Source organism: Ornithorhynchus anatinus, chromosome X1 (genome assembly GCF_004115215.2).
Source record: "Ornithorhynchus anatinus isolate Pmale09 chromosome X1, mOrnAna1.pri.v4, whole genome shotgun sequence".
NCBI lineage: Eukaryota > Metazoa > Chordata > Mammalia > Monotremata > Ornithorhynchidae > Ornithorhynchus > Ornithorhynchus anatinus.
In genome coordinates this window covers 33,913,272-33,934,346 of record NC_041749.1, presented here as the reverse complement: position 1 = coordinate 33,934,346, position 21,075 = coordinate 33,913,272, and the positions used below count along the sequence as shown (strand labels likewise).

The following is a 21,075-nucleotide window of genomic DNA, read 5'->3' as shown; positions in this document are numbered from 1 at the left end:
TCTGGGTGGGGCTAAAGTCCCAGGGAACCAAACTGCCCCAAGCACTACTCGCTCTGCAAACACGATGTGTGAAAGGCCAGGACAACCGTTGACATTTGTTAAGCGATTACTATCTGCCGAGCACTGAACTGAGGGCCGGGATAGATCAAACAGAAGCCAGATCAGACATAGTCCCTGTCCCACAGGGGCTCATGGTCTAAGGGAAGGGAAGAACAGGAATTTTAGCCCCATTTGATAGGTGAGGAAACTGAGACACAGAGAAGTAGGTTCCCCAAGCCACATAGCGGGGAAGGAGCAGAACCGAGATTAGAACTAAGGTTCCCTGATTCCCAGGCCTGTGCTCTTTCCACTAATCCACCCTGATTCATTCATTCATTCATTCATTCAATAGTATTTATTGAGCGCTTACTATGTGCAGAGCACCGTACTAAGCGCTTGGAATGTACAATTCGGCAACAGATAGAGACAATCTCTGCCCAGTGACGGCTCACAATTCCCATGGCACGATCCAAGGCATGGAGGCGAGTTCAACCCGGTGCCCTCAGTGACCCATAAGAAGCTTGCCTGGCACATCTAAGGGCCCAGGAGGAGCTGGCCTGGCAACTCAGATGGCAGGCTCTTGGCTACTTGGGCCACTCCCCCAGAATGCTCTTCTTCGGCTTGACCACTTTCTGCCCAGTTCCCGAACCAGAGTTCGGACTCACCACAAGCCCACAGATCCACAGGCTTCCCGTAGGGGTCTTTCCTGAGCACTTCTGGAGAGAGGTACCCTGGAGTCCCTGCAAAACCTGTTGGCCCCCAGAAAGACAGACAGACAGACAGAGCCAGTTAGGACCTGATCCTTCACCCGCAGTGTGTTCAAGATGGACAGCCAGTGGGAACGACAGGCGAACAGGTAATTGCCCAGTTGCAGTTTATTTCCTCAGGACTAACATGCACATTATTAAATTATAGAGTCTTCAAGCTCCGGTACCGGTTCATTAACAACACCGCCGAGACAGGAAGCCCTGACCCGTTAGCGGCTGATGGGGTATGATGGGGCCAAGTGAGTCACGCAGGGCAGAGAGGCAGTTTGCACCAAACCAAGAGGCCACCCGGAGCCTGGGTTCAAATCCCACCCATCTTCTTCCCCTTTGGATCTGTCTTCTCCTGGAATGGAAGGATAATCCCAGATTGGAAATCTAGAACAGGGATGAGGGAAGATTCGTGGGTGCAGAAGGCCTGACTTCCAGGTCTGGGCTCTTTCCTCTAATAACACTTATTAATAATTATGGTATTGGTTAAGCACTTACTATGTGCCAACACTGTTCTAAGTGCTGGGGTAGATACAGGGTAATCAGATTGTCCTACACAGGGCTCAAAGTCTTAATCCCCATTTTACAGATGAGGTAACCGAGGCATAGAGAAGTTAAGCGACTTGCCCAAGGTCACCCAGCAGACAAGTGGCAGAGCTGGGGTTAGAACCCATGTCCTCTGACTCCCAAGTCCGTGCTCTTGCCACTAGGCAATGCTGCTTCCCTAATCCACACTGCTTCCCTGGCAGTCAGGTTCAGCCTGGTGCCCTCGATGACCCACAAGAAGCTTGTCTGGCACATCCAGAGGCTCAGGAGGAGCTGGCCTGGCAACTCAGCTGGCAGGCCCCTGGCTACTAAGGTCACGCCACTAAGGTGAGCCAGGCAGATCGTGGTCTATTGCCACTCTTCAATTCCCACAAACCTCCCTTGCTGACTTTGGGCAGGCAAGGGTCCTTGAAAAAGCTCTGAACGTGGCCTCTGTTCCAAAATAGATTGGCCAAGGCAGTCACCGAAGCCCTGAGCCCCGTCCCCTCTCTCTTCTCTCCTGAGGTTCCGGCTCGGTGCTGAAGACCTTTAGGCCCTTGGTCCAGGCTGTCTTCCCATCTTTACTGCTAGCCCCCTACCACTTCTTCCCCCGTCCAGCCCCCGACTCACCAAACCAGGCCTGCTGCTCCCCTTCCACTTCGATCGCCAGGCCAAAGTCAGCCAGCTTCACTGCTGCTCCCTTGAGCTTGGAAGCTAGCAGGAGGTTCTCCGGCTTACGTGAAGGAGAAAGAAGGGAAGGTGAAGATGGGAACGAGTGAGACAAAATGGCACAGGGACAGTTGGAAAAGTAAAAGGAAGGAGAGTCCAATGCAGAAAGAGGCAGAACGAGAGAGGAGGGAGGAGCACCCACTCTGGTCACTGGTGGGCCTCTAAAGGAAAGACCGGCAAGTGGAATATGGTCAGGGAGACCCTACAGGTCGCGGGGGAGGTCAGGTTCACTGCCAGCACCCTTATTAGAGCACGGGCCTGGGGGTCAGAAGGACCTGGGTTCTAGTCTTGGTTCCGCCACTTGTCTGTTGTGTGATCGTGGGCAAGTCTCAACTTCTCTTTGCCTCAGTTACCTCATCTGGAAATGGGGATTCAGACTGAGAGCCCCGTGTGGGACAGGGATTGAGTCGAACCTGACTAGCTTAGATCTACCCCAGTGCTTAGAACAGTACTTTGACACATAGTTAGCCCTTAACAAATACCATCCTTATTGTATCTCCCTTGACCTGGCTCTGCAGAGGAGGGCACAGGATATTGGTGGTGCCGGTCAGTGCTCCTAAGTGAGAATAGAACGCAAGACTCCTGACATCCAGACTTGGCCAATCCCTCATCGACGCCATTAACCGAGTGCCCATTCTGTGCGTGGCACAAGGTCCTGGCAGCACTCCTTTGGCTAGAGAAGCAGCGTGGCTCAGTGGAAAGAGCACGGGCTTGGGAGTCAGAGGTCATGGGTTCGAATCCCGGCTCTGCCACTTGGCAGCTGTGTGACTGTGGGCAAGTCACTTAACTTCTCTGTGCCTCAGTTACCTCTTCTGGAAAATGGGGATTAAGACTGTGAGCCTCACTTGGGACAACCTGATTACCCTGTATCTACCTCAGTGCTTAGAACAGTGCTCTGCACATAGTAAGTGCTTAACAAATACCAACAGCATTATTATTATTAATACCCATTATGTCCCTCTATCCAAACAACTTTAATCGAATGACTGGGAAATTTTCAGTTCTGCCTTCCCCAATAGTACAGGAAATGGAAATAATAATACTAGTGATTATGCTATTTACTAAGTGCCATGAGCTGGGATAGATCAATCAGTGGTATTTATTGAGCGCTTACTGTGTGCAGAGCTCCATCCTATAGAGCTTGGAAGAATACAAGTTAGCAGACACGTGTAGCTCCTAAGTGAGGAGATCAGACTCACTCTACCCCAAGCAGAATTCACAAGGGAGAGGAAGCATTTTATCCCCATTTTACAGATGAGGAAACAGAGACTCAGAGGAGTGAAGTGGCTTGCCCAGGGTCTCGCAGCAGGTCAGTGACAGGGTGAGAACTAGAACTTGAGTTTCCTGACTTCCAGCCCCTTGCCCCTTCCCATTACGTGGACTTTCTCAGATTACCGACCAGAGGCTGGTTGTTAGCTTTCCCCTCAGATGGATCTTTCCGAATGAGGCTCTTGAGTGGCTCCCCTAGGTAGAGTCCACTCAGTGGCATCCCTCAATTATTCCACCCTGAGGAGTCACCGCCCCGGGGGTTGAGGAGAAAGGGGAACAGCAGCAGGGAGCCGGATTTGGCTGGCTTTGGGCTTCGGATGACCAGCAGGGAGCTTTCTGCCAGCGCAGTCAACTCAAGGCAAAAGGCCAGAAAGACAAGGGTGACGGTCTCTTGGGTTCCTGGACATGTCTTGTTTAATTTCCATTTCAGGTCTTAGAAATGCTATTCCACCCCGGGCTTGGGCCTGGGTGGAGCAGCCCTGGAGGAGAGCCAGGGGCCGGAAGGGATTGAGAGATTGGGGACACAGATGGAAGAAGGAGCTGTTGGGAACCAGTGAGCGGGATCGATTTCGGGCTCCACCCCCTGCCTGCCAGAAGTGTGGGGGCTTGTTCTGTCCTACTTGGGTTTGTGGGCCAGGGAGGTGTGAAAACAAATTTCCACGATTTCAGTGCTAGGGCGGCTGGAAGAGAAAGTCCCAGGAACAAAAGAGTCTAACCTGAAGACTCTCCCAAGCCCTAGCTCAGTGCTCTGAGCCCAGCAGGTACTCGGTAAATATTCCTGATTGACTGACAAGGATGAGTCCCTGGAGTCCCTCTAGACTGTATGCTCTTTGTGGGAACATGTCTACCAACTCTGTTGTATTGTACTCTCCCAAGCGCTTAGTACAGTGCTCTGCACACAGTAAGTGACATAGGGAAGGCTCAGTTCAGGACCTGGCCCCTTCTGCAACATGTCACCTAACGCTGAACTGGTAATAGGCTTCCCTTCCTTTCCAGGGAGCAAAATATTTAAAGGAATCGTTCAGCAAGATCACCTCACCCCAACCAATCTCCAAAATAACTTTCCGAAGGAATTTTCACTGTTGCTGATACTGCTGATGTCTCTGGACTTTTTACGGTATTTGTTAAGCACGTACTAAGTGCCGGGCACTGTACTAAGCGCTAGGGTAGATACAAGCTCATCAGGTTGGACACAGACCACGTCTCACATGGAGCTCACAGTCAATCTTCATTTTACAGATACGGTAACTGAGGCACAGAGAAGTGAAAAGACTTTCCCAAGGTCACACAGCAAACAAGTGGTGGAGCAGGGATTAGAACCCAGGTCCTGTTGAGTCCCAGGCCTGTGCTCTATCCGCTAGACCAGGCTGCTTCTCCAAGCGATACACTCTATAATAGTGAGCCTCCTGCTTCTAGACTGTGAGCTTTCTGTGAAGGAATGTGTCTACCGACGCAGTTATATTGTACCCCTCAACTGCTTAGTACACTGCTCTGCACATGGTAAGAACTCAATAGATACCCCTGATTGACGATTGATTGGTTCTCTGCTTCACGCTCAATTCCTTACTCTCATTTTCCAGCCCTTATGCTCTCATTCCTCTGAAGCAGTTGCTCCTCTCTCTTGATTCTCCCGGCTCTTGTCCTTCCCTAGTTCCGGAGACATCTCTCCATGGAGAAGGCTTCCTTCGGCCTGGATTCCCATCTCTCGTGTGGATTCCTCTCAGCCCCACCTCCCCCTTTCCAACCATGTTTCTGAAGGAGTTTTCGGGGCCCGCTCCTCAGAAGGTGGAGGGAAAGAGGGTGATCCGACTTCTGCTCTAGAGGCCAAACACCAACCAGGGACAGACCCCTGTTCGGTAAGCTCATTGTGGGCAGGGAGTGTGTGTATCAACTGTTGTACTGTATTCTCCCAAGTGCTTAGTACAGTTCTCTTCACACAGTAAGCAATCAATAAGTACAAATGATCCAGTGGTAGCCTATCAACCTCCGCTCCAAACAAAATCTCCTCACTCTAGGCTTCGAGGATCTACATCACCTTGCCCCTTCCTACCTCTCCTCCCTTCTCTCTTTCTACCGCCCACCCCGCACGCTCCGCTCCTCCGCCGCCCGCCTCCTCGCCGTCCCTCGGTCTCGCCCGTCCCGCCGTCGACCCCCGGGCCGCGTCCTCCCGCGGTCCCGGAACGCCCTCCCTCCTCACCTCCGCCAAACTGACTCTCTTCCCCTCTTCAAAACCCTACTTAAAACTCACCTCCTCCAAGAGGCCTTCCCAGACTGAGCTCCCCTTCTCCCTCTACTCCCTCTACCGCCCCCCCTTCACCTCTCCGCAACTTAACCCTCTTTTCCCCCCATCTCCCTCTGCTCCTCCCCCTCTCCCTTTCTATCCCCTCGGCACCGTACTCGTCTGCTCAACTGTATATATTTTCATCACCCTATTTATTTTGTTAATGAGATGTACATCGCCTCGATTCTATTTAGTTGCCATCGGTTTTTACGAGATGTTCTTCCCCTTGACCCTATTGCCATCGTTCTTGTCTGCCCGTCTCCCCCGATTAGACCGTAAGCCCGTCAGACGGCAGGGACCGTCTCTATCTGTTGCCGACTTGTTCATTCCAAACGCTTAGTCCAGTGCTCTGCACATAGTAAGCCATCAATAAATACTATTGAATGAAAATGATCGATTGATTCTCTGTTCAACTCCGCAGGAGGGTTCAGAACCAAGACCGCCCCCTCCTCTGAGGGCCTTGTTCGATTTGACACCGACTCAGTCAGCTGAAGAGTTAACGTGAGGGGAGAGACCACGACTGAAGCTTCAGAGAAAGTAGGTCACCCCCAGGCGGAACGGCAGCTCTCCCTTCTGAGTCCAACGAGGTCGCACGAGCGACCGAGGTTTCCGAATCCCTCTGGAACCTCTTCCTCTCTTCGCCCCAGGAGAAGGGCCCCGAGCTCGAGACGGATAACTGACTCCCCCAGGATGGCCCATTCCTCCCATCCAGGACTTCTGTTGTATGGGTGCCTGACCCCCAGCTGCCCGATATAGACCGGTCCCGACCAAATATAGCCCAGCCGTTTGGGCTCATTAGAGGCTCATTTTTTTTCCCTGGACAGTGTTCCCAAGCTCTGCGCTCTCGGCGTGCTCTGCCCTGATTTGATGAATGTGTCGCTAATTATCCGGCGTGGCCTAAATCTGGGTCCTGCTCTGGTGAGGGAATTGCAAAGGCTTCAGGAGATGAAACTAAAGGGCCAGTCGGGAGGGCCAGGATCTGTGGACCGAGCAGATTTATCCTGTCTCTGTCAAGACCCTGAGGCTGAACTTGGGGTGAAATGAGACACTCTTAAAGGGGAGGGGGGCTAGTGCACGACCTGTTGGTCCTAGGGAGGTTGGAGACCAGGGCTTCTCACCCAGATTCTGAGTCCGGGAGGCAGGTCCAGGCAGACAAGATGCACTAGGTCAGCCTAGAGAAGCAGTGAGGTCGAGTGCAAAGACTCCAGGTCTGGGAATCAGGAGACCTGAATTCTCATTCCGGTTCCCCCACTTTCCTGCTGCATGACCTTGAGCAGCTCACCTAAACAGTCTCTGCCTCAGCTTCCTCATCTGTAGAACAGGAATTAAAAACCAGTTCTCCCTCCCCCTCGAACTGGACTCACATCCAGGGTGGGACAGGGACTGCGTCTGATCTGTTTGTATCTTGGCACACAGTAAGTGCTTATCGAAGACCGCAGTGATCATTATTAGTCCCCTCTGGGTGCACTGGGTCAAGAGATACATCGCATCCTCAGGGACTGGTTAGTTGAGTTTCCTACATTGTCCTCGGCCAAAGCTGACACTTCACTATAACCGTCTTAACCTGGCTACAGCACAGAGAGCTCTGGGTTTCTCATCCCAGACTGCCTGGGGCCCAGAGGGAGCATGTGTGCCCCTGAGCCTACTGACCTGACCCAGGTTCTCCCAGGACCCTCCCAGGTGCCCCCGCCCTGGCTCTTACCTTCAAGTCTCTGTGCACCACACCCATTTGGTGGCAATGTAGGACAGCCTCCAGGATTTGCTGAATGCAGTGACTGGGGAGAGACGAGACAACAACATGAGGACCCTGGGAAGACAGCCAAGGCTTGTTCAGACTCCCCTCCCCCCCGCCCCGTGGCCCAGCCCCACAGAAGCCATTGAGGATATCACAGCGCTCGGAGGAGGCCGAGCGCCCGGCCTGCAGCCTGGCAGAGGACGACAGCTGATTCGGACAACCACGTCGGAGCAAGCTGATATTTGGCCTTCTCTGATCGGGTGTCTGGCCGGGTTCTGCTTCTCCCACTGCCAGTTGAGCAGGCCGCTGGCGGAGGACAGGACTCTTGGTAGAGTGCCTGGGTCTGGGGGTGGGGTGGGAGTGGGGAAGGAAGAGCTGAGAGGGCAGGAGATAAGCCACTGGGAGATAGCAGAGGAATTCAGCTTTCTGAAGCTGAGGCTGGGCATGGCCACCCAGGGCCTGCAAGCTTGACCTGAGTCTTCCCTCACTCACCTGGCATCTGCTTCGCTGTAGTATTCTCTGGCCACGATGTCCTCAAACAGCTCCCCACCTGTGACCCTGGGGAGGGAATGGACTCAGAGTTACCCACGCCTGGCAGCTTGGCTTCTGCAAATCTACCAGGGACCCAACTTGCCAGAAAAGTCCCAGGGATTGAAACAGGCTTCTTCATGTACGCAAAAGTATCGGAATTGGAACCCAGAGGGCCAGAGAAAAAAAAGGTTATGCTGCAGTAGAATCTGGGATGAAGACAAGTGCTAAGCATCATGGAAAAGCAGCAACTCCACCCCCACCCCGCCCAATGTTTGGGTCTTCCTAATTCATCCCGATTCATTCTCTGGATGAGAGCCTTCCTTGCATCCCATCCTGCAGTTGGCTTCCCAGGTTCTCTCCCTTCCATCCCAATTTCAGCCTAAGCTCTCATTTCTAGGGGGAGAGACATAGAAGCCAGATCAGGTCTAGAAGGGGGCAATCTAGAGAGGAGTTTCTGGGTTGCGGGAATCCTCTCTCTCTCTCTCCAAAGGATTAGGACAGGGGCTGCAAAGATAGGATGAGGAACAGCAGTAGCAGCAGCTTCTAAACCTCAGGGGAATCCACATTAAAAATGCTAATTGTTGTTCCAAGAAGCCTGAAGGGCTGATTTGCATAGAATGTAAGAGCTGTAACTGGAAATGGAGCGAACATCCTGATGTCTTCATTCTGCTCCTGGAAACCTTCTTCCCAGGGACCTTGCCTGACCAGGATTAGGGCAACCTCCCATCATTGCCCTGGGCAACCCCATGGCCTGCTAGATTCATGAAAAACCAGAAACAAGGATTCTGGGTGTACTCACAGGTCAAATATCAGGTAGTGGTGCCCCTCCTCTGATATGCTGTCATGGAGTCTGACTGCAGGAAGGATCAAAGGATTGAAAAATCACACCCAAATTCTGCCTTCTTCCTCACTCTCCTCCTCCTCCTTCTCCTCCCCCCGCTCCACCCTCGCCTCCTCCTTTTCCTTCTCCTCATGATCATCTAAATGCATGTTCTGCGAACACACTGCGTGCAGGGCCCTGCACCAAGTGCTGGGGCTGAGATGGAGTTACAGAATAAAAAGAAGATGCAGTCCCTGTTTCAAGCCATTCTAATCCGAGGGCACATTCCTCAGGGTTAGTATTTCTTGAGCTCCCTTGAGGGAAGAGCATGATACTAAGGGATGGGCTTTACACATTTGGCTTCACCGCCCGCAGTCTCTGCTTAGTACAAGTTCATCCTCTGCCTTTCCCTCGGATCCCAAAGCAGTGCGGGGATTGTGGAACAGGGTTGTGGGAGTTGGGATTCCGTGTCTTGGCAAGGTCTCCCCAGCTCTACTGCCTTCCAAGCCATCCCTCTTCCCCCCTGGGTTACCACAGCCTGGAGCTATGGCAGCAGCTATAGCCCATCCGGCTCCTTTCTCCCCTCCAGGAGCTTCCCCAACTCCCGCCTGCCAGTGGCAGAGGAAATCAAACAGAAAGAACTGGTGATTAGTATTCATGTTCCCAGTTCCGGGTAAAGAAAGTTCCAGCTGCACCCCTCCACATCTGGTCCCCCCAGCTGATCCACTGCAGCTCAGGGTCTGTTATCCCTGGCAGAGGATGACAACTGAGGAAACTTTATGGGGAGGGAGCCTCCCTGGGGCTCTCTCTGCTCCCATTGACTCCACTGTTCCTTGACTCCCATTACCACAGAGATGGAAGTCCCTTACCCCAACCTCCTCAGGCCAGAGCAGAGCAAAAAGGCATTAGAGCAACTGAAGCAGCTGGAGACTCAGAGCCCTGCTAATCTTTGAGCCAAATAGATTATTTATTGTTATTATTATTATATTTGTTAAATGCTTCTATAGTTTAAGCACTGTTTTCAGGGCTGGGGCAGATACAAGTTAGCCTGGTTGGACCAAGTCCCCATCCCACATGGGGCTCACGGTCAAGCTCCATTTTACAGTTGAGGCTCATAGAAGTAAAGTGACTTGCCCAAGGTTACACAGCAGACAAGTGGGAGAGCCAGGATTAGAACCCACATCCTCTGATTCCCAGACCCATGCTCTTTCCACTCGGTCACGCTGCCTCAGATGGAGATGGAGGCCGGGCCAGTGAGGAGACTGGTAAGTGTTCATTTTCTTGGGGATGTCCAGTTGTGTTTGTGTCCTGAAGTTTTTCTTCCCCTTAGCCCCTGAGGTTTCGGTCAGTGTGTTGGGAAAACTGAGGCCTGAAAGGGGCTTCTCGTACTGCAAGTTGTGTCCTTCTATGTCTCTGTGCCTAGGACTTTCACATTAACAATAATAATAATAACGGTATTTGTTAACTTAATATGTGTCAGACACTGTACTAAGCACCGGGGTGGATGTGAGCAAATTGAGTTGGATAAAGTCCCTACTCCATGTGGGGCTCACAGTCTCAATCCTCATTTTACAGTTGAGGTAACTGAGTCACAGAGAAGTGAATTGGGTTTACCTAAGGTCACACAGCAGACAAATGGCGGAGCTGGGATTAGAACTCATGACCTTCCGACTCCCCGGCCTGTGCTCTATCCACTACACCATGTTGCTTTCCGTATTAGGCTAATGACTGGGCCATGGGACTCCTAGGGAGCCTTTGTGGGGCGGGGATGGGGGTGAGGTTATGTGCACGTTCTCTAGGCCAAACGTTGATGGAAAGGAAGGGGGATAAAGATTAATTGCTGCAGAGGAGAATGAAGAGGTGAGATAAACTCGTAGATGAGAGGGAGGGAGAGAAAAGTGAAGGAAATCAGGAGATACATGTGGCTGGATGTCAAAGAGGATAGCCATCATTCCATTCATCCCAGTATCCTGTGGGCCCCCTGTCAAAGACAGCATTGAACTGGATGAACCACTGAATGGCCTAACCCAGTATGACATTATTCCCAGAATTCAGAAGAGCGTGTGCCCTCTGAGGTGTTCTATAAGATTTAAAAGCTAGTATTCTTGGGTCAGAAGAGTTCAGCGACCACTGGTCTAAATCATGCAGCTCCTCGACCAAACCTCAAAGATCAGGGCCTCCTTCCGAAGCCCACTCCTGATGGCCAATGACTCTCCCAATTGCTGGCCCGGCTCCCTTCCCGCCAGAGACTCTCCCTCATGTGGGAATGACTTTGGGCCTTCCTCATCCAACGTCAACCACTCAGGTTCTCGCACCTCGGCTTGAAAGCACCTGGTTTCAGGTTCCCTCAACTCCGTTCCCAGTATGGTGGTGTCAGGGGAGGGAGGAGGAGAAGAAGTTGGGAGAGTGCCTGGGATCATTCTCTCACTCCCTCTCTTTGGCATCTGCAGATCTATTCATGGGCAATCCCACTGTGAGTGAGAGAGAGAGAGAGATAAAGGGAGCTAACGAGAGAGAGAGAGAGAGAGGGAGAATGAGAGGGTGTTGTGAGTGTGTGTAGATGACTAGCGGTTCAGTTATCTCATTTAAACCTTAGCCAAGAACATTTTCCTTTCAGATGCTGGGCTAGCCTCCTCTAAAGGAGAGTCTGGCTGCTTTGCCTTGCCCTCTCCTGGGGGACTCCAGCTGCCTCGAATCTCTCCAATCCCCGTGACTCCTTTGGAAAGCACAGCCACATGGGGTCTCCACGATGCCAGCTCAGTGAAGTGAGTGGCAGGAGCAAATTACCTAGGTGCTGCGGCGGGGGAGGGCTCGGCCTGCCCCGTTCTCCCACTCCCCTGCATTCCATTGTCCATTCCTCACTCCAGACCCATTCCATTGTCTGTCCCTCTCTCCAGCCCTCCCCAGCTCAGCAAACTCTCTTCCAGCCCTCGGCCTGCCCTCCCATCACTTAGTCCTGACCTGGTTTGGCAAGTTAAAATGGTGTTCCCAGTCCAGCCAAGAAACCCAGAGAAGAGGAAGGATTCACTGTAGCATTCTTCTCGGGGCTCTGGCCTCCCAGTAAAGGGGGAAGGAGTGCTTTCTCTATCTGCCTCTCCAGCAAGAGAGCAGACCCTCTCGACCTCTTCATCCACCCCAGACTTGCTTCTTATCCAGCCCACCCTGAATCTAACCTCCACTCTGAAGAAATTCTACCCCATGGGACGAAGCAAGTGGGGTCATTAGAGGCTGTTAACATTTCCCACTGGCACTGCTGCTTTCCTACAGCCTCCCGTTCCACTCTCTATTTCCCCACCTCCTAATCCTTTTGCCCCTCAAGTCAACAATTTTTATTAAGCTCTATCTAGTGTTTGGATATGGTCCACGCCCCGGTGGATTTTGTATCTAACCTAAGACTCTTTGGCCCCAGGGGGTTCTGGGTATACAGCCGGCAAGGGCACAGGGGCAAGGATGGTATTTAGCTCTAAGGCAGTGTTGAAGCTGGGACAAGAATTCAGAATCCTGAGCACCGGACTCTGCTCAATGGGCAGGGAACGTGTCCAGCTGATCAACTTGTACCTACGCCAGAGTTTAGAACAGTGCTTGGCACATAATAAGTGCTTAACAAGTACTAAAATTATCATTATTATTATTATTATTAAAGAGCATGGGTCTGGGAGGCAGGAGACCTGGATTTTAATCCCGGCTCCGCCACTCCAAGTGGATCTAATGAAGGACACGAGCACTTCTGGTTGGAGTCTCTGCAACCTGCCCATTCTGGGCCAGGCTTCCCGAAACCCCAGGGGACCCGTACCCCTCCTCCCTGCCCTGCGAGGGACCTGTCGCATCCAGGTCTCTCTTCCTTGCACTCCTGACAGCCTCGATTCTTTCTTGTCCTCTTTAATTCCAGTCTGTGGCATCTCGGCTGCTTCCAGATCATCAATGGGTAATTAGCCTGTTTGTGCTGCATTCAGGGAAACTGCGCTCCCCAGTTTCCAAGCAGCAGGGAACAGTGGGGGGGGGGGGGGACGGGGAGGGAAAGGGGGGTGGAGAGGAGAGGGGGCAGTGCATTCTGGGTAAAAATAGAAGCCAGAGTTGTCTCAGTTGAACATTGCAGGCGGTTAACCCTTCTCGGCTCCTTAGTTCGCACATCCCTCCTCCTTCCGCTTCAAATGCCTGCCCACTGAGTCAGGATGTTCCTTATAGGAACCAGGGAAGAGGGATGGGGCGGGTGGGAGGCTGGGGGCCCGGGATGAGAGAATGGGGAGAGTCAAAGGAGAGGAGGGATGGAGTCGGGATCCAAGAGACAAAGGGGGATAGGGAAGGGGAGGGAAGGAAGATTTTTCCCACGGGTGTGCTCCATCTAGGGGGAACTGCCAGATGTGGCAGCTGGGAGAGGGCCGGGCCAGTAGGGACTTGGGTGGCCTGGGAGGGAGGCTATCCAAGGAGGGAATCCTCCTTTGTAAGGAGAAGCTCCCCGTTCTGTGAGAGACGCGTGAGTGAGTGCAGTACATCTCAGCCTGCGGTCTGCGAGGCGCTCGGCTGCCCCACCAGCTGCTCTGTGCCCTTTCCGTCTCCCTCCGCCCATCCTTCTCTCTCCATTCCCATCCCCACATGCTCGCTGCACCGTTCTACTGTTCCTCTCCATCCTGGCCGAAGGAGAGAAGGAAAGGTTTTTTGGTGTTTTTTTCCTCATTCGACTCTGAGGTAGGGACACAGTTCAAGCTAGTCTGAAAAGAGGAAGAGGAGGAAGCGGGTGGAGGCGAAAAGGGGGGAAGAAAAAGCAAGGCCTCGGTTGTCACGGCAACAGTTTGGTCCAGGGCAGTGGGAGCCTCCAGCATTCCAGAACAGGCCCGTTGCTGTGGGGCCGGTGGCTTTAATGACCGGGATTAAACCTGACAGAGCTCTCCATGAGCTGGAAACCTGATGAATCCGGGGGCGGAGGAAATCCCGGGGTGGGGGGGAAGGCGTGGGGTGCTGGCAGAGACCAAGGCACAAAAGGCAAAGCCTGGTAGGGGCCGGAGTATGGACTGCAGGGCAGGCCCCTCCTTTACTTATGGAGGCAGCCTCAGCCTTCCCAGAAGTGCCCCAGGACAGGACTTCCACCCCTGCTGAATAGCCAGCCCCCTGGTCAAGGGGACTCCCTGCCCTCCTCATCAGTCAAAGAAAGCTGCATGTCCCAGGATAGAAGGCAGGCTGCCTGGGGTGGGAGGAGGGGGCATTCATCCCATTTTATACTGGACAGTCTGACTTTCAGCTGACCTGTCCCCTGTCTGGTGTCATGCGAGAGAGGGGCTGTGCAGGGGTGTCTGGTATTCTAGGGTCTAGGGATGCCCCATGACAGACAGGGGCAGGTCTCTGACCCTGCTGAGGACAAGAACAAAAGGAGCCAAGGGCATTTGGGGGATACAAATCTTGAAGCAGTTTGGGAAGCAGTGTGACCAAATGGAAAGAGCACCGGCCCGGGTGTCCGGAGACCTACATTCTAATCCCGGTTCCACCGCTGGAGTTTTGTGTGACCTGAGGAAGTGACTCAACTTCTCTCGGCCTCAGTTTCCACATCTGTAAAATGGGAACGGAACACCTGTTCTCCCTCCCATTGAGACTGAAGCCTCATTTGGCACAGGGATTGTGGCCAACCTGATTATCCCACAGCCACCCTAGTGCTTAGAACATTGTAAGTGCTTAACAGATACCATAAGTATTATTATTATGATTGTTAAATATAATAATAATAATAATACATTTTCTTGCCTTTCCTCCAGGGGAATGATCCCCTACCAGTTTGCCACTTTGGATCACTATCTGAGAGGATGCTGGTCTCCCCCATTTTCCCCAGGGTTGCTCTCCTTGCCTGGGTCCTTCTCCTTGATTAGAGGTCTCCCAGCTTGGGAAGACAAGAGTGAGATTACAGATTAAATCAGCACTGCTGTCAGTGGGTTTGACATATGTGTGTGTGTGTGTGTGTATGTGCGTGTGTGTATGTGTGTGTTTTCTTCTTCCCTTCTAGACTATTTTTATCTCTCTTGAAGCTTCAGGAGTTTTCCTGAAACAGCTTTTCCGAAGGAGGCTACCAGCGGACGGGGGATGGGTGGAAAAGTTCTCTTCCCCCTCCTCTTCCCGTCGCCCTCTCTTACCTCTCCCTCTCCCCACAGCTGGTCCTTATGAGGTGTGGAGCCCCTTGGGGAGACATTTCCCCTTTTCCACTCCCCTCTGACCCCTGAGGAAACCAAAGACCTTTTCCAACATGCCACCCCCTCGGCCTGGATCGGGGAATCCCAGGACGGGAAGATGGAAGCAAAATGAAAACCAAATGAAGGTCTCGACTTGCCCCTCCGTGAAAGCTCCTGGAATATTGTGGGTAGTTCTGGTCACTTCATCTAAGGGAGGACAGAAAAGATCTGGAGATGTAACAGAACGGAACTGAGGCGATAAGGGGCCGGTGGAGAAGCTCTCATTCGAGGAAGGGCTGAAGAGATAAGGCCCCCTCGTTCTGAAAAGATGCAGGCTTATAGAGGTCATATCGAAGTTCACTAAATCATGACAAGGAATTAGAACGGTTCTTCCTCCGTGCCCTCCACAATAGGGGTGCGGGCACCCATCGAAGTGGTAGGTTCAAAACAAACACAAGGAGACTGTAGACCTCTAGACTGTAAGCTCGTTGTGGATAGGGAATGTGTCTGTTATTTTGTTATAGTCTACTCTCCCAACTGCTTAATACAGTGCACAGGGCACAGTCGGCACTCAATAAATACGACTGACTGACTGAGCCATTTCTTCTCATAGCAGCGGACGAGCATACGGAATTCATTCCTGTGGAAGTCTGGGCAGGAAGAAAATATCGGCGGGTTCAAGAAGGATTTGAATGAATTCCCGGTTAAGCGGTCCGTAATGGAAAACCATAGGGGAAAATGAAGGATGACGATGAATGTCAACGGGGACAGCGATCACCAAGGGGCCTCTCCAAGCATCCTCTGGCCGCTGCACTATCCCCGAGCCTGCTCTCCTCTCTCCCAAGCAACCTGCAAGGGGTAAGACTCATCTTCTTGTCCCCCCCGCCTCACTCTCAAGCCCCCAGTCCACAAGAGGAGTTATGGCCACCCCCATCCCTGCCTCGCTCCCTCCCACGTCCGGGCTCTCCAGCTCCCCAGATGGAAGGCGAGTTCCCTACCTATGTTGGGATGCTTCAGAAGACGGCAGATCCGAGCCTCTCGCTCCAGCTTCTGATGATCTGAAACACACAAGGTCACAGTCAGAGTGGAAAGGTGAGCCATCCTGCAGGTTGATGACTCCTGCTCATTCCCACCTACCCAGTCCAAAGAAGGCAGCACCCGGTGACTTGGGGACAGAGACATGGCAGTAGCAGGAGCCAGTTGAGGCCCTGGGGATCAGAATTTGGGGCCCCTTTTTAAAAATCGTGTTTGTTAAGTGCTATGTGTCAGGTACTGTTCTAAGCATTGGGGTATACTGTCTCACATGGGGTTCAAGGTCAAGTAGAAGGGAGAACAGGCATTGAATCCCCATTTTGCAGTCGAGGAAACTGAGGCACAAAGAAGTTAAGTGACTTGCCTGAGTTCACACAGCAGGCAAGTGGAGGAGCCGGGATTAGAATTCATCTCCTCTGGCTCCCAGACCCATGTTCTTTCCACTAGACCACACTGCTTCTTAGAAGAAACCTCGGGATGGTAAAATAAACAGAGATCTCATTCCTTTAACTGGGAAATGGGATGGGGACAGAACAGCTTGGCCTGAGCTGCAGTAATAATAATTGTGATTCTTAAGTACTTATTATGTGCCAAGCACTGGGGTCAATATAATACACTCGGATCAGAGGGGCTCTGTCCCAAATGGGGGTCACAGTCGAAAGGGGAGAGAGAACAGGAATTTAATTCCAACTTTACAGATGAATAACCTGAGGCCCAGAGAAGTTAAGTGAGTTGCCCAAAGTCACAGAGGAGGCAAGTGGCAAAGCAAGACCCAATCCCCAGGAGCTCAATATCACATCTCCTCCAAGAGGCTTTGCATGACTAACCCTCATTTCCCCTACTTTCTTTCCCTTCTGTGTCACCCTTGCACGTCAATCTGAACGCTTTATTCTCCCCTCCCTCGGCCGCACAGCACTTACGTATATATCCATCATTTATTTTAATGTCTGTCTCCTCCTCTAGACTATAAACTCCCTGTGGCCAGGGAACATGCCTACCAATTCTGTTTTATTGTACTCTCCCAAGTGCTGAGTACAGTGCTCTTCACACAGTAAATGCTTAATAAATATGTTTAATAATAATTATTATGTTGTTTGTTAAGCACTTACCATGTGCCAAGCACTGTACTAAGCACTGGGGTGAATACAAGCAAACTGAGCTGGACACTGCCCGTTGTCCCACATGGGACTCTCGGTCTGTATCCCCATTTTAAAGATAAGGGAACTGAGGCAAGAGAAGTGAAGTGACCTGCCAATGGTCAGGCAGCAGACAAGTGGTGGATCCGGGATTAGAACCCATGACCTTCTGACTCCCAGGCTCATACTCTCTCCACGACGCCATGCTGCTTCTCATTGATGGATCCAAGTGGCCGAGCCGGGGCTAGAACCTGAGTCTTTTGGCTCCCAGCCTGGTGTTTTTTCTGCTAGGCCATTAGTTTTCCAGGATAGCCACTCCTCCAATACCCTGTTGACACAGAGGCCCTGTCTGACTGTGGCATATGTCAGCCGTGGCTTATTCAGACAGGGAAAACTCATTTTCTCCTAGCAGTCCTCTGGGGACTGACTCCTAGCCCTGGGGAACAGAGAAAATGAAAGTGGGGAAGGGGTTTGGGAGACGCAGCTCTGTCTCTTCTCCCTCTCCTTTTTTTTTTGTTATTGTTTTGTTTTTGGTATTTGTTAAGTGCCTACTGTGTGTCAAGCGTTTTACTAAGTTCTGGTGTAGGTACAAGCTAATCAAGTTGGAAATAGTCCCCATTCCTCATGGGGCTCCCAGACTAAATGCCCATTTTACAGATAAGGTAACTGAGACACAGAGAAGTTAAGCAACTTGCCCAAGGGCAGATGGCAGACAAGTAGTGGAGCCGGGATTTAAACTCAGGTCCTTCTGACTCCCGTGCCTGTGCTCTATCCACTGGGTCATGCTGCTTCTCCTTTTCCCAGGAGGGACCCCTGCCCCTTCCCTTTCCCCTTCCCCTCCAAACCATCCATTTCCTGCAGCCACCCAGGGAGTAGCCCTGCCAGCTGGCTGCCCTCTGGTTTCTGGTTGAACGTGGATCGATATTGAGATGTTGCTTTTTCACCAGTAAAGCAATTACAGCTAATTATGTTTCCTGCGAATAAACTCTCCATCTGAGGGGAGGAGGTGCTGCTCAGAGGGAGGGGACGTCTCCTCTGGGCATCCCCTCCGCACTGCCTTCAGTAACTTCCTGACAAGGCAACTTCCTAGAGAGAGGAAGAGCTTCCACAGCAACCCGCTGAGCTCCCAAGGCTCGGGACACAGAGAGGTCCTGTGGGGAAAGACCTTGAGGGAGAGGGATGTCCCGTGCAAGGCTGTCTTTTGAGGCCTGCGTCGTCTCTCTTTGCCTCCTGCCCCTACCCTTCCTTTTCCCTGGATTCTAAGGACCTGTAGTCTGGTCGGCCACCTCGGATTTTCCCTTTCAGTGGACTCGGCCTTGGTTGGTGTGACTTGTCAGCCGGTCCTACGAGGGACAATTATTGCCACTTCCTCCCTGGTGGCAGCAGGAGTGTTGGTGACCTCAGCCCCATCCTGGGCCTCTCCGCTGCCCGACCCATCCTGGGGTTGACATCAGTGAACGACAGCAACAGAGAAACTAAGTACTCTCTCCTTTGCCCTTTCTTCTCTCCTTCTTCTCCCTTTTCTTCCTCTTTCTTCCTCCTCTCCTTGCCCCACTTCTCTCCGCTCCCTCCTTTATGGCCTCCCACTCTATCCTCACCCCCCAAAAATGAGGAATCTGGCCAGCTTAGCTTCAATCCATCAGTCAGTGGTATTTATTGATCGCTTACTGTGGGCACTCAGCTCTTAGGAGAGTAGAATATAACAGTAAACAGACACGCTCTCTGCTCACAACAAGCTTGCAGTCTAGTGGAGGAGATAGACATTAATATAAATATAAATTTGGTCCAGTGTATCCTAGCAGGACTGCCCCGAGGGGCTCCAGAACCCACATCACTGTGAGCACTGATGTACTGAGGGGCCACGAGCTTGTTCGTGGGTGGCAAAAAGTGGGGAGAGAGAAAGGGAGGGAGGCTGAGAGCCCTCTGGAGATCCACAAGGAGCTGGAGGGGAAAGGCCTTATCGCAGAAACTGATCCATGATGCAACACCCCACAGCTTCCCTCCTGCCCCCGCCTGAGCCGCAGCGGAGGAGGAAGTCATCGCCTCAGGAACACACACCTGCCGGTGTGTGGACACGCCGGCTCCGGTCACCCACCCAGGAATTGACAAGCTCCTCCTTTCCTTTCCTTTCCTTTCCTTCTTCTCTGCGGCAAATCCTGGCCGAACGACCTGGGGTTCTGAGCCCAGGTCTCTCTGCCCGCCGCACCGAGAGCCCCCCTGCCCGCTTCCCCTAGAGAGGTGCCCGCTCTGGGTGAGTCTCTGAACCCCAGCCCCAGGGAAAAAGCGACCAGCCCTGTTAGACCTCTGCCCAGCCTGCTGATTTTTCCCAAGGAGGAAGCCCGTCCTGATCCGCCCCCAGTGCAGAAACTAGCGACAGAACCATGTGCTGCTCCAGTGAGCCAGCTGCTGGCATGGGCTCATGCATGTCCGTCCTCTTCGGGCCCCTTTTCTGTGAGTTCAGCCACAAACCCCACACGCGACACGTAGCAGCCCCCTCGCCATGGCCGCTTGTTGGCAAATACAAACCCTTTCGGAATGTTGGTGCTATTTAAATGACTCACTTTGGGAGCAAATGTGTTGTTGCGACGATGTCGCGTGCTTGGGGCTCGTCGGCATATGATTAACGGAACCCAGAGAAATCACCACTGCCCCTTCCTCCCTCCCCCGCCCCCTCCCTCCCTGTCTTCCTTCCTCCTGCCTCCCTCCATCTGGGTGGCATTTCAGTGCAATGTGCAAGGAAAAAGTCTCTATTTGGAGTCGTTTTCTTTAATGCTTGGCTGGGGGGAAGGCGGAACTGCCAAAGGAGAGGGAAGGGACTCTAAAGAGGACAGGAGACAGTAAGTATCTTAGTCAGGGAGCCTGCCTCAGGGAAGGCCCAGAGAGGGAGAGGAGAGGAGGGGAGCGGAGAGGCTCTGTGAGGTCACTCGCTTCCCGTGTTGCCTCCAGCCATTAACCGGGCCCTGGGAATTAGCTCCTCCAACCCAGCAAGATGTTCACCACGCTTTTCTAGATGAGGTTGTTCTAGTGTTGACTCACTCCATGACGGGGTCGGGGCCCGGAAGGGGGGTGGCATTTATTTATTTATCGATTATTTATTTATCGAGTGCTTATTATGTGCAGAGCACTGTACTAAGTGCTTGGGAGAGTACAATCCAACAGAATCAGCATAAATGTTCCCTGCTCATAATGCACCTACGGTCTTAGAGGTCTTCTGATTGAGAGAGGGGGGAAGCACTCTGGCCGTGTGGAAAGAGCAGGAACCTGGGAATCAGAGGCTCTGGGTTCTAATTCCGGCTCCACCGCTTTCCTGTTGTGTGACCTCGGGCAAGTCACTTCTCTGCGCCTCAGTGGCCTCATCTGCAAAATGGGGATCCGTTACCGGTTCCTACTTAGACTGTGAGCCCCAGGTGGGAGCTGATTACCTCGTATCCACCTGAACTCTCAGAACAGTGCTTGGCACATAGTAAGTGCTTAACAAGAAGCAGCATGGCTCAGTGGAAAGAGCCCGGGCTTGGGAGTCAGAGGTCATGGGTTCGAATGCCGGCTCTGCCACTTGGCAGCTGTGTGACTGTGGGCAAGTCACTTCACTTCTCTGTGCCTCAGTTACCCCATCTGTAAAATGGGGATTAACTGTGAGCCTCACGTGGGACAACTTGATTACCCCAGAGCTTAGAACAGTGCTCTGCACATAGTAAGCACTTAACAAATGCCAACATTATTATTATTATCACCTATGACCCTTCTCTGAGACGTCCGCTCCCACAGATGGGTGCCTGCAGATGCGACTGTCCTCTCCCAAGCGCTTAGTACAGTGTTCTTGCACACAGTAAGTGCTCAAAAAATACGATTGACTGACCGATTGATTGGCCCGAAACTGGTATGCAACCGTGCCAACACCTGGGCTGCTCTCAGTTTCTGGCTGTGTTTGTGTGTTGGGGTGTTTGTACGTTTGTGCGTGTATGATGAGAGATGGATAATGCTTGAGAACTGTTTAAAACTCAGCGTGGAGAATCTTTTTTTGTTTGCTGCCAAATATTCAGCTTCGAAAGCCCCTGGCAAATCAAAGAATCT

The 21,075-nt window shown here is 52.3% G+C and overlaps 1 protein-coding gene across 3 annotated transcripts in view; it reads right to left on the bottom strand.

Moving 5' to 3' along the window:
* The window catches only part of CAMK2A (calcium/calmodulin dependent protein kinase II alpha), a 74,130-nt gene that overhangs the window by 34,072 nt on the left and 18,983 nt on the right, over positions 1–21,075 (bottom strand). For all 3 annotated transcript variants that reach the window (XM_029049990.2, XM_029049992.2, XM_029049991.2), the window contains exons 3-8: positions 15,835–15,894; positions 8,664–8,718; positions 7,826–7,891; positions 7,301–7,373; positions 1,950–2,052; positions 705–788 (exon numbers count right to left, since the gene is read on the bottom strand). In XM_029049990.2, the coding sequence (XP_028905823.1) occupies positions 705–788; positions 1,950–2,052; positions 7,301–7,373; positions 7,826–7,891; positions 8,664–8,718; positions 15,835–15,894 (441 nt within the window). The remainder of the gene's footprint in view (positions 1–704; positions 789–1,949; positions 2,053–7,300; positions 7,374–7,825; positions 7,892–8,663; positions 8,719–15,834; positions 15,895–21,075) is intronic.